Source organism: Pinus tabuliformis, chromosome 2_2 (genome assembly GCF_031772625.1).
Source record: "Pinus tabuliformis cultivar Carrire ecotype Pingquan chromosome 2_2, CPIR1, whole genome shotgun sequence".
Lineage (NCBI taxonomy): Eukaryota > Viridiplantae > Streptophyta > Pinopsida > Pinales > Pinaceae > Pinus > Pinus tabuliformis.
In genome coordinates this window covers 999,178,425-999,192,155 of record NC_142300.1, presented here as the reverse complement: position 1 = coordinate 999,192,155, position 13,731 = coordinate 999,178,425, and the positions used below count along the sequence as shown (strand labels likewise).

Here is a 13,731-nt window from a genome sequence, read left to right as displayed (position 1 = left end):
AAACAAATTAAAATTGAACAAACATTTAAACTTTATGAGTTGAAATGCATGTAATTTGTAATTAGTAATTTGTTGCATTTAATTATATTCCATAAAGGTAACTTTGGTTTGGTCCGGCAATTTGAATCTCCCGCGCGCTCCTGCCTTCGCCCCCCAGGCCCTGCCTGGCTGGGCCTCTGCACCTCGATCCCCTCCCGTGCTTGTCGTTTTCGCTGGCCCCTGCCCTCGGGGACCCAGCCCCCCCTCCGCTTTGTTCCTTCGTCGCTCCCTGCGGGCCTGCAATGGCAGGGCCCGCCCCCCCCCCCCCAGTCACAGAGAATCACGAAGAAATTTTTGCCTCACTCTTTTCTGAACCCTCAGATGATAGACCTCGCCCCTCAGTAACAAAGTTCATTAAAAAGCTGGATGAAATCCCAGAGGTTAATCTACCTCCCTCCCTTCCAAGGAAATCTGCAATAGCTCTTGCGGAAAGAGGTCTAGTAGGCCAGTTCACCGGCCTTTGGCCCTCCCCGAGATCAGTTCAAAAATGGGTTGAGCGCAACTGGAGCGCAATGATCCAAGGAAAGATCGCCATCAGATTCTGTGGACGTGGATACTATACTTTTCTTTTTGAGTCGAAAGAAGACAAGAATCTCATCTTCCGTAATGGACCTTACTTCATGGACACAAGAGGACTCTATTTGAACAGATGGACCCCGGATTTCGACCCGGAAATGGATATTCCAAACGCAGTTCCAGTTTGGGTGCGGCTCCCCCACTTGCCGCTTCATTGCTGGGGGGATGAATCAGTAAAAGCAATAGGAAATGCAGTAGGAAAATACATTGACAGATCTGAACCAAGGGAGAACATGCACGCGTGCGCAAGGATCTGCGTTGAAGTAGACCTAGGGAAAGGCCTGCCAGAAGCTATAAAGATAAAGGTGGATCAATGGATGCACATTCAGCAGCTGGACTACGAGCAGCTCCCCTTCAAATGCAAGGTATGTCACGAGTATGGCCACTTCGCAAATAGATGTAGTAAGTTAAAAACAAATGAAGTTGAGAATAATGAGGAAAATGTTGAGGGATCATGGGAACATGTAAAAAGAAAAAAGCCCTCCCCCATCCAGGGAAACATCTCTAAAACCCCTCCGGAATCAAGCCTCCCCCCCCCCTCTCCCCCCCCCTCTAACCCAGCCTTCCCTTCATCCTCCAACCCCTTTGAATCCTTATCTGTTGAAGAACCTTCCTCCCACCATTGAAAGAATCCTCACTAGAAACAAATCGAAAGAAGCCAATCAACCCTCAGATCCCCTGAGAAAAGTTGGTAGGAAGACAAATAAAGAACTCAGAGATGAAACAGCTGCAAAGGAGATGGCAACGGGAACACAACAACCTATGGATTCATACCTAGGCAAGCTAAAAGGGAGTGGAGAAAAGGCAAAGGAGAAGTCCGGATCCCACCCAACAAATGGTAAATAATGATCTTGGTCTCTTGGAATTGTAGGGGGATGGGCTCTTCCGTAAAACTGAAAGCAATCAAGGATTTATTAAAACAGGAGCAGCCAGACTTTCTCCTTATCCAGGAGACCAAAATCACCGAGCAGGACTTTCACCACCAAACTCAACATTTTAAAAATTTTACAGGTCTATCAATAGGCTCAGATGGGGCCTCAGGAGGAATAGGAACAATATGGAGTAAGAATAAATGGGAAATCATCAACTCACAACTATGCAACTGGTGGATCAGAACAGACTTGAAAAATAAAGGCACTCAGGAAGTTTACCACATCTACAACATATATGCTCCAAATCATTACAGGGACAAAGCCAGCTGCTGGAATACCATAGAGGCAGATCTCCTCTCTGTTCAAAACAGTCGGATAATTCTTGGGGGAGACATGAATTTAATAAGACATGTGGAAGAAAAATTTGGTGGAAATTATCATGCAGACTCCTCACGAGATAAGCTAGAATCCATTATACAGTCATACAACCTGATCGACACCCCTCTGTCAAATGGAAAATATACATGGAGCAATAAAAGATCAGGATCTCACAATATCAAGGAGAGATTGGACAGGTTTTTACTTCAGGAAGGAATAGTAGAAAATTTTCAGTCCATCAAGAGCCACTTAATCCATGCCTCAGCATCGGATCACAAGCCCGTGATTCTCATTCTGGATAAAGGAAGAAATTTGGGGCCACTACCCTTCAAATATAATAAAATTTGGGACCTCCAAGAAGACTTCCGCACCCTTATACAAAACCAGTGGGCTAAGGAAGTAATAGGATCGCCTCACTTTGTCTGGGAAACAAAATTAAAACAGCTACGGGCAGTCATAAAGCAGTGGGCAAAGGAGAACAAAGAGTGAAATCTCGCTGCCTATGGCTGAAAGCTGGGGACAAATATACCACCTTTTTTCACAACAACATCAAACTCAGGAGAGCTGGCAACCAAATCGATAAAATAGAGGCTGATGGGAAAGTGCTGAAGGATCAAGAAGAAATTAAAAATGCAGCTTATAATCACTTCAAGGCCCTCCTCTCAGCAGCTCCTCAACAAACCGACAGCGCTGACTTTCTCAGTACAATAGAGCGCAAATTATCAGAGGATCATAACAAAGAGCTGGAGCAAGACCTCACAGAAGAGGAAATCCGAGTTGCGACCTTCAGCATGCAGCAAGATAAGGCTCCGGGCCCGGACGGATTTACGGTTGCATTCTACCGTCAACACTGGGAAATAATCAAAAAAGACTTTGTGCGAATGATAAAGAATGTTTTCAGAAATCACAAGCTGGGAGAAAATACCAAATCTTCCCACATTGCTCTGATCCCTAAGGAAGCAAATCCCCTCTCGTTTGACAGGTTTCGCCCCATTTCATTATGCAATGTCTCCTACAAGATTATAACAAAAATCCTTGCCAACAGGCTCAAGAAATTCCTCCCCCTTTTAATATCTGAAAATCAGGGAGGCTTTGTTCCAAGCAGGAAAATAACAGATAATGTCATATTAATCCAGGAAGCCATCCACAGCAGCCTTAACAGAGGAGAGCGAGGAATGATAATCAAACTTGATATGGCTAATGCTTTCGACCGTGTGGACCACTCTTTCCTAACTGCAGCACTAAAAAAATTTGGGTTCTCAAACAACTTCATCAGCATCATCAATGGGTGCATCTCCAACCCCTGGACTGCCCCTTTGATCAATGGTCGACCTAGCAAATACTTCAGAAGCTCCAGGGGGCTGAGACAAGGATGCCCCCTCTCCCCATTCCTATACATCATCATGGCTGAGACCTTGAGTATTCATTTAGAACATCTTCGCAGCAACAAAGAGATCACGGGAATCTGCATAGAAAGAGGGATAAAAGAGATAAATCACTCGCTCTTCGCGGATGATACTCTCTTAATCGGGGGAGCCTCTAGTCTAATGGCAAGGAGATTTAAAAGAGTTTTGGATGCTTTCCTTTCAGCCTCTGGGGGTAAATTGAACAATAGGAAATGCAAAATATATACATGGAATGTTCCTTTCCAAATTCAACAAAGAATATCCTTGATACTGGACATCCCAATGCAAAGGAATTGGAGCTCTTTCTCCTACTTGGGTTTGCCTCTGGCTAAAGAACCTGTCAAGGCTGAGGTCTGGACAAAACATATAGAAAAGATGAGAGGTCTTCTTCAGAGTTGGGGAGTCTCTTGGCTCAACTTAGCAGGCAGAACAATTCTCATCAAGGCTGTTCTCTCAGCCCTCCCAATCTACCAGTATGCGGTAATCATGGCTCCGGCCAGCACTCACAAACATATGGAACTCATCATGCGAAGTTTTCTCTGGCAGGGAGGAAAACAGGAGTCCAAGAAATTCAGCCTTGTCAAATGGGATCAGGTAACTCTTCCTTATGAAAAAGGAGGCCTCTCCATCAAAATTCCAAGTCTTTCCAACCAGGCTCTGGGGCTCAAATTGATCTGGAAGATTCTCTCAGGCAAAGGATCGTGGTGGGTGGAGGCCATAAAAAGAAAATACCTCAGAGGCCCGAATTCTAACATTCTCACTGAACCAATTGTAGACAGGCCTTGCACCCCGATGTGGAGACTTATCAAAAAAGTTCTGCCTCACTTTAGAGAAAATGCTTCCAAACTCCCAGGTAATGGAAAGGACACCAAGATTTGGTCTGACAGTATTATGGGTTCAAAACCGAGAAACCTCCTCCAAGGCCTCCGACCCCTGCAAGAATGGATGGAAGAACGAAAGTTAACCTCCTTGTTTGACATATCTATTTGGAACCAAAACAGATGGCTCGACTGGAAGGATCTGCAACCCCCCCTCGACCTCAGAGATTTATGGCTCAATCTTAAGCAATCTCTCTCTGGTTCTGCTCCAACCAATATGGGGACTGAAGATAGATATATCTGGGACTCCTGTGGAGGGAATTTCACGGTGAAAGAAGGATACAAAACCTTGCAAAACATAACCCCTTCAGCAAATTGGAATCTCCACACAGCTGCCTGGAAGTCAGAGTGCCTCCCAAAAGTGAAATACTTCAATTGGACACTCCTTAAAGGGAAAATTCTTACAGCTGAGAACTTAAGGAAAAGAGGAATCCAGGGTCCTTCGATATGCTGCTTCTGTCGAGCAGAGGAGGAGTCCATCCAACACACCCTTTTACTCTGTCCCTTAGCTCAGAGCTGCTGGAAGCAGGTGACAAGCCCCATGGAAACCCGTGAAAGTTTTGATCAGATCTCCAACCTTCAGAAAAATTGGAGGAAAAGCTACCCCTTCTCCAGGAAAGGCAAGCTCAATCTAATCAGAGTGTGGAAATGCATCCCAGCCACCCTTTGCTGGCATCTCTGGCTAGCCAGAAATAACTATGTTTTCAACAACAAACAGCCCAACATGGCTAGTATCCTTGCAAAGACAATCGCCAGCATTTCTGAAACTATCAGCACAAACTACATAGCTCTTCCAGATCAGACGAGCTGGGCTCAAGAAGAGAGAGATTGGTATAATAAATTCAGCCTCAACCACATCCAAAATCATCTCCCCCAGGCTAAAGTCTACAAGAAACGGTCTAATTGGAAACTCAGAGGATCCAAGGAAGAGGTAAAACAGTGGATCCTCAATCAGAAGCGCCCTTTTCTTCTCTTTGATGGTGCTTCGAAGAACAACCCTGGGAAAGCCGGAGCAGGGGGCATCATCAAAGATCACAATGGGAAAACCATTCTTAGCTATGAATGGGGACTGGGGAATGCCTCCAATAATGCAGCTGAAGCCTACAGCCTCCTACTGGGTACCTCAATTGGGAATTAGGAACGCAATAATATTGGGGGACTCGGCCATCATCATCGCCGCTATGGTTACAGGCAAAGAGTTCATTAAGGAAGGCCTTAACAATATCAAGACCAGGATTCACGACAATCTCAGGCACATGGGAGACTCAACCTTCTTACACGTTCTAAGAGAAAACAATACAGAAGCAGACTCCTTAGCAACCAAGGCTGTCAGCAGACAGCAAGGACAAATTCGAGAGAATGAGAGGATATATGAAAAGGCAATCCCGTAGTAGATCAAGCTGTCAGACAGCCTACCCGATCAGCACCCTCAGAATCCGTCCTTATATCAGTCATTTCAGCAGTCATACCTTCCTCGATCTTCACTACGCCTCTTTCACCATGCTTTCTCTCCTTTGCTCCATCGTGACCAGTACAAAGTATCCTCTTATATCTCGTGCTCTCCTCCCTTTGAATTCTGGTAAACGTCCCCTCCCCTTCCTCATCGACTGCATCAAGAATCTTGAGCAGGATATGCACTCAGTCCTTTTAAATAAAAATAATCCGACCTCTCATCATGGCTGGCCTCCCCCATTCCTTTATAACCACCTCCCTTCTCCCGACTGTCACAGAACACTCCTGCTTTATCAGAAACAGCCTTGGAAAGCTGTGCGTTTAGAGAGGAGCCTGATCGTTCTCAGCAGCAGAAGCAAACAGTGCGCTTGTCCTCCCAAGCCACTGTTGTCTCACTCTCGGGCTCAGCTCCCCAGCATCAAGCGAGGCAGTCCTCAAAGCAATCACGAAGAGCTCGCTCCCTACACAGCTCTCAGGTATAAATCGTGCCATTCTCAGACTCTTTGTTTGCTAACTCTTTCCTACTTAGCAATGGCAGAGCCCTCAGAGAACAGAAAGCAGAAAGAAGCTCAGGAGGGCCATGAACAGCAAGAGAACCCGCTGGATCGTGTGCTTGGAAACAATACATGCACTCTCTGTAAACAACACTGCTTCATGATCGCTCGGTTCATTAAACATCACAATGAACTCAAAGAAGACTTCCAAGCAGACAGCAGGTCCAAGAGGAAAAAACTAGAAAAACAAAAAGCAGAGATAGAGAGCCTCAAGGAGAAATGCCAACACCTGGAGGAGGCCATCACTCACATAAAGACTATCGCACAGAGTATGCAAGCAGAGGCATCTACCAAGGCAAGCATCAAAAAGGAGCCCCAGGTGGAAGACTCGGTTAATCAGTTCTGGTAAATAATCATATGTCCAGCAAAGTTTGCCTTCTAGCTGGCCTTTTTGTCCGGCAATATAGCCGCTATCTATTCCAACATATTTTCTTTAAGTTTAATTCTCAGAAGTCAAGGGCTACGACCCTATTTTGGACTTCTTTTCTCCTTTTCTCTGCATCTTATGTAACAACACCTGCTTAATGCAATTTTTTATAATATAAGAATAGACGATCATGTTAAAAAAAAAAAAAAATGTTGCATTTAATTAATAATTTGTTGTGATGCAAAAGGACATGGCTTTTGGCCTTTTTTTATAGTTTTGGGTTAGTAAATATAGCATCTAAGCACAATAATAAAATAATTTTGATAAGTTTATTTTATAAATTAAAAATTAAAATAAACAAATTGAAATTAAAAAAACATTTAAACTTTACGACTTGAAATGCATGTAATTTGTAATTAGTAATTTGTTGCATTTAATTAATGATTTGTTGTGATGCAAAAGGACATGACTTTTGGCCTCTTTTATAGTTTTGGGTTAGTAAATATAGCATCTAAGTACAATAATAAAATAATTTTGATAAGTTTATTTTATAAATTAAAAATTAAAATAAGCAAATTAAAATTAAAAAAACATTTAAACTTTACGAGTTGAAATGTAAATTGATGTAATTTGTAATTAGTAATTTGTTGCATTTAATTAATGATTTGTTGTGATGCAAAAGGACATGACTTTTGGCCTCTTTTATAGTTTTGGGTTGGTAAATATAGCATCTAAGTACAATAATAAAATAATTTTGATAAGTTTATTTTATAAAATTAAAATTAAAATAAACAAATTAAAATTAAAAAAACATTTAAAGTTTACGAGTTGAAATGTAAATTGATCATGATCTTCAAGAAAAAATCCATTATCTTTTGGTGTTCTATACTCTTGCTTTCTGCAATATCATAGTAATCGAAATAAAAGATATAATTTAAAATTTAAAATGATAAGCTAATACATTGTGTAATGATATATTGAATATATATAAAAAGATATATTTTTTACATAGAGAACATTGGTTTTGGAGCGTAAGCAGTGGCAGTAGAATCCAAATTCAAAATATAATGTAATTCATGTTTATCAAAATACATTTATGTCAAGTCAAAGAAATGGCACTCAAATTTTGTGCTGTAACATTTTGTCATTATGTCAGTACAATGTCATTTTGTCAGCAATGACAATACTTCATTCCAAGTCTCCATGTTTCAAAAGTTTCAGTTGAAGGGGATGCCATTGAATTTGCAGAAATTTATGCTTCTTTATACGAGCTTAGCTGCTGAATTTTAACAACAACATTTTGAGACTTTCCTAGAATGGCTGCGACTGTGCGTTCAGATATTACAACTTGAACTGTAGTTTTTGTGATAAGCTGACGAGCTGCTGTGACACTGCCAAAGGTGATATACAATGCCAGGGAAATTAGTACAGAAATGGAGATTAGCAAAACCCCCCATGATAGTAGCAATTGAAAAAGTTTTGCAAATCTTGTGTACCTTCCAAATCTGGCAGAACTCCCTTGACGAAGAATTGGCTCCTCAAACTCATAGAAATTGCCAATACTGTTCATATTGCGATAAGCTGACGAGCTCCTGTGACACTGCCAAAGGTGATATACAATGCCAGGGAAATTAGTACAGAAATGGAGATCAGCAAAACCCCCGATGATAGCAGCAATTGACAAAGTTTTGCAAATCTTGTGTACTTTCCAAATCTGGCAGAACTCCCTTGACGAAGAATTGGCTCCTCAAACTCAGAGAAATTGCCAATACTGTTTATATTGCGATTTGACTGAATTTTGAAACAAAGCATATAGTTAGTACTACAGGGGTTTTGTTCTAAGAAATCAAAACGAAAAAGTAGTAACAGAGGAACAGTAGAGGAATTGTTGGCAAATGTTGGAAAATGTTGGAGAGAAATCAAGAACTGCATAGAAAATGGATGCACTTGAAATAAATAAAAATGTTTAAACAAAGCTGACCTTTGATGACCATGGGGCTGGTGAAGACTGCATAGTCGGGTAGCTTGATGATGAATGGGATTGATCAATACAGGATCTTCATAGCAAGGTATCAACAATTGAGCTTCAATCACTAGCCATTTAACAGATTGTTATAAGCAAGTGATTATAAGCTAAGTCGAACCAAAGTTTTGGGGTGGAAAGGTTTTGGGGTCTTATTGCGAGATTCGCATTGCTTTGCAATGGTGACGAGATCTCTTTTGATTTGCAAAAACAAATTATTAGGAAGTGAGTATTGTATATACCTGAATCAACTGATCAAATTCGAAAGCAGACCGAGGAAGGTCTTCTCTTTGTAATATTGTAATATTGGCAGCTGTTGTGTGGCTGATATCAGAAGTCAGTGCAGTAGCCCTGCCGATTAGACAACAGAATTTCAAAATAAGATCAAGCTTCTGAAAGGTAGTTTATCATATGCAATTCTATTACTGGTTACAAAACTGTACCTGCGGTCAATCTTCAGAGTCATGCTAACTAGCTGAACATGACAATGCAGAAGGAGACATCAAAACTGTGAGGTTACAAAGCCATAATACTTGTATTGCAGTAAGAGAATAATATGAAGAAACATATTCATATTACTTTTGCATTTGTTGTAGACGTGAAGGCCAACATGTTCCTGCATTTTGTAATTTGCATAACAAACAGTTAGTTAGAATAAAATGATAACATTGTAAATTGAAGAGAGGACATATTTGAGACAAAACATCTTAAGGAGTTATGTGAACTAAAGCTTCTTGTGCAATCCTTATATCATGTACAATGTGTCAAAAGCTTGTTTAACATTAAAAACAATATTTGATTGACTAAAGCTGTATAAGAGTAAAACAGATCTGTAACATGACTTGTTGCAGTTTTCCAATCTTGACAAGATCTCTTTTAATTTGCAAAAACAATTTATTAGAAACTGAGTATTGTATATACCTGAACCAATTGATCAGTTTTGAAAGCAGACCGAGAAAGGTCTTCTCCTGGTAATATTGTAATATTGGCAGCTGTTGTGTGCATGATTTCAGAAGTCACTGCAGCAGCGCTGCTAATTAGATAACAAAATTTCAAAATAAGATCAAGCTGTTCAAAGGTACTTTATCACATGCAATCCTATTACTGGTTGCAGATCTGTATGTGTCATCAAACTTCAGATTCACGCTAACTAGGTAATGCTTTTTAACGAGATCTAATACGAACATTGGCTCAAAATATTCCAGAGTGCTGAGGACGGCATGTACTGTGGTGGTCTTATTGGTGGACAACTGTCCCTCCTCGAAATGCTGGAAAGTTACTCGGCTTGGGTTTTACCCTGTTTGCGCCCTTTGGGTTATTATTGTTACTTGGTTGTTTAGCTCTGCAGTCTCTGCGATTTTTCCTTTGTATTTGTTGTATTGTCTGCGGTGAAAACAGAATGCGGTTAACTGTATAGCAAACGTTTGGTTGCGGTTCTGTTGTTGCTGGGTTAACTGTATAGCAAACGTTTGGTTGCGGTTCTGTTGTTCCAGGTCCGGCTTGTATGCCTCGACTGTCTGGTGTTGCTTTGTTAAGTTCGGCTACTGTATTGTTTAGATGTTTGTTCCTCTATCGATTGGCGTTTTCCAGTGGCGTTGATGTTTGTCACAGTATTGTCTGTTCGTTTCCCTCAAGAGTCCATGGTTATTTGAGCATTATAAGTTAATGGCATTCCGGTTAAATGCTGAGGGTTTCTCTTAGCTGTATGGGTTTTATGGAAATTTCCGTAAATGTCAGTTTCGAGCACCATGTCATTGCCATTGTCCTAGTATAGAACAAATGGGAAAAATGGTGCAAGAAAATGCAAACAGCCAAGTAGAAATTGTAGGCATGGGTTTCAGAAAAACCTTTAAGTCCCCTTGCCGAAGAACTCCAAAGGTAGTTTCTTGATACGACCCTAAATGCGGAAGACAAGGTCTGTTTAATGCATTTGGTGGAAAAGACAAAAAAAACTTGCTGGTGTGGAAAGAAATACCAACCAACAGTTAGGGAATGTCGAAAGAGAGATCGATCAGGCGATCTGTAACAGACAGGGCAGCTTCCACGAGTGGGGATATGGAACCGCTTCATTAGGATGTGCCAAGGACACAATAGAGGAAAGGGTTGTGTAGTGCCTGTTTTTATTGGATAGGACTTGGATATCCTGGTGAGCAAGTATGCATTCCAATAGATTTCCATGCGTCCCAGTTGAGAATTTATGTTGTTTAGGCCAAAAATACAAATAAGACTGGAACTGATATCTAATGGTTGAGTAATGCAAACATTGCACGTTCACCTGAAATAGACAGCAGTGCCCGTTTTTATTGCATAGGACTTGGATATCCTGGTGAGCAAGTATGCATTCCAATAGATTTCCATGCGTCCCAGTTGAGAATTTATGTTGTTTTGGCCAAAAAGACAAATAAGACTGGAACTGATATCTAATGGTTGAGTAATGCAAACATTGCACGTTCACCTGAAATAGACAGCTACGTACTATGAATCTTAGTAGTTTTATGTATAATGTTATCTACAAATTTCTAGTGGGAGACAGCGACAACTGCAGAGCCAAACACTGACCTTCGGGTTAAATCTATCTCCCTAATTCATTGATTTTTTTTTATAAAAAGAAGAATATTATTCAGCATTGCTGTGAAAATTTATATTATTCATTACTTGTGTGTGAAAGATAAAAATAATTGATCCAAAGAACAATACCTGCTCTGGAGCATGTTTACTAACTTGATGCATTTTCCCTTCATTGTCAATATGAATGAGATCTGTCCTCTTGTTAGTTGGATTGAAAGGAAGAAAATGGAGGTCTAGAATGGTTGCGTGTGTCTTTTAGATGCATGGATGTTAAAAGGCACAACAAAAGATGCAAATCAGTAAAATAAGCATAGCCCTGCTTATTGACTAAAATTTAATATGATGACATAAAAAAAATACTTGCCTCCTTAGGATCTGTAAGCATCCCAACAATTCCTGCATCAATGGCATCTTGATTCTCTGTTCTGGATGCTCTTGCAACCAGCAAGACAACAGCATCCTTGTCATATCCTTTTGTGAAAACCTATTCATGAGAACAATTAGTAATTGATAGTTGTTGGAAGGAAGCTAATATTACTGGATCATTGAATATTACCACGAACCCTAACTAGGCAATTTGGTACAACTGCAGTATCGGCAAAAATTATGTATTTATGAAATAAGAGAAAGGAAAAAAAGAAGAATCAGAAGTCCAGAATAAATACCAACCTTTTGGAAGTGGGCAACTTGGTTTGTACTATTGACAATATGTGGTGGTTTACCAAAAAAGGTATGGATCCCAGTAGCAATGACAACATGTTCAAGTTCACGTTGTTTGTAAGCAGAGCCACAATAAATCCTTCATCAATCTACGGAAGCATCAACAGATATAAATAAAGACACGAAAAATGCAAGAAAATAGTAAGAAAGCAGATAATACGGTGATGACTTACAGCATTCTTCTGCAAATTATTATTGTTCGAAGATGGTATTAAATAAAGACAAGAAAATAGGAAGAAAGCAGATACCAGATGTCGAGAAATCTGTCCCATTGTTGTTGGTTACATGGAGAGTACACGACACAGGAACTAGGCATAATCCTCTGCTCCTAGCATCGTATTTCGCCTGATCTCCTCGCCTGTCCTGAACAAATTATAACATCCTTTAAGTAAAGTAAATGGAAAATTTCATGGAGAAAATGACTTTAAGATTCTGTTCTTCAGACTCCTTTTTAAAATGATTCCAATAGAAGATTGTAAGTCCCGTTCAAATTTTGTTACAGAAGAGCCAAAAACACTACAGCGATTACAGACACTACTTAACAGGGGATGCATACTGAAATAAAATTCAAGCTCTCGTGTGTGTTATTTTTCATTATATCGAGAGGTTCATTTTCTCAAAATTTGCAGAGAGCATTTCATTGTTGATTAGCAGAATTTATTAAACATGAAAAACGTTGTAACCTCAGTAAGAAAAAGATTTGAATTACCTTCTGGCTTGAGAGAGGGAATGCCTTTGAGATAAGGTGAGCTGAATACCTGCAAAACACTGCAGAGGTTCAAAAGGATTATAACAAAGCCTTGTAAATTTTATCGTTACAGAAGAAGAAACCCTAAATCATCATATCTCTAAAGAAATGTAATCAGAAATAAGAAGTAAAGAAAAGGATTGGATTGAGACCTGATCAATCTTTAAGGAATCTGCTTCAAGAAAACGTGCATCCACACGAACAATATCTCTAAGTTTGATGCTGATTATGTCACCAAGAACAAGTATTGCTACATGTTCTTCATTCCATTGCCCATCTCTGAGAACTTGTTACGTTCAAAGTCTTAAGTCATTGACCAAAGAATTTAAAACTGCAGTAGCCATGATCTTAAGAGGATTTTGAACATCCAATTCCATGCCTCCGCTCAAAAACCAGGATAGAAAACTGAAAATATTGGGGCTGCCACTGATACAAAAGATAGTGAACAGACCTTGCTCTTTGGAGCGAGCCAAGTCATCAGTGCTGCAGCAACATTGCCAGCATTGTTTTCCTCTATGAAACTTATGTTTAGATGAGATTTTTATTGCTTGTACAGGTAAGAGAAACATAGGTAAAATAAAACAAAACTTTGGAGCCCAGAAGTTTCATTTGACTTAGTTTATAATGCTATTATAATGAAAAATCATGTCGGTCAACCAACGGTCAGCAATTGATCAATTGCATATAGTCCCAAGGAAGGACTAATAATACCAAATGCATTATGCCATAATTCCATTTTCAAACAACATATATTCATTTTAAAGTCCATATAGTTTGGTGCTATTTATAAAGTCTAGCTTCAAGCATGTTGCAAAATGCATTCGAAGAGACATATATAAGGATTTTCTAGCCTTGTTTCCTGAGTCGTTACCTACAGTATGCAAGAAACAAAAACTAACATAGCATTCAGCTATAACATAGCAAGGAACAGAAATGACTAGCTGATTCAATATACAGTTTGTCATTTAACTTGAGTAGATAATAAGTGCCGGATACAAAATTATTGCTGATCTGATGTTGCATTTGTTGTATTCAATGATATAAAGCATGATGCAGAATGCGTTCCATTCGGCATAGAGAACAGAAACAGAAACAGTACAAATACAGATGCATAAAGACTTTCTAGCCTTTCTTCATCAACCGTTGTGTT

The 13,731-nt window shown here is 39.9% G+C and overlaps 1 protein-coding gene across 1 annotated transcript; it reads left to right on the top strand.

Annotated features, from left to right (window-relative positions):
* The first annotated feature begins 281 nt into the window (after positions 1-281).
* Positions 282-5,287, top strand: LOC149196731 (uncharacterized). The gene is made up of 2 exons (XM_089408410.1): positions 282-894; positions 2,310-5,287. The coding sequence occupies exons 1-2, from the start codon at positions 282-284 to the stop codon at positions 5,285-5,287; spliced, it is 3,591 nt and encodes a 1,196-aa protein (XP_089264536.1).
* The last annotated feature ends 8,444 nt before the right edge of the window (positions 5,288-13,731 follow it).

Bases quoted from the DNA above. Each gene is read 5' to 3' on its own strand.
- LOC149196731 (XM_089408410.1), top strand. From the start codon at position 282: ATGGCAGGGCCCGCCCCCCCCCCCCCAGTCACAGAGAATCACGAAGAA. The intron at 895-2,309 runs GCCTGCCAGAAG...AAATTAAAACAG, and splicing joins TGAAGTAGACCTAGGGAAAG to CTACGGGCAGTCATAAAGCA.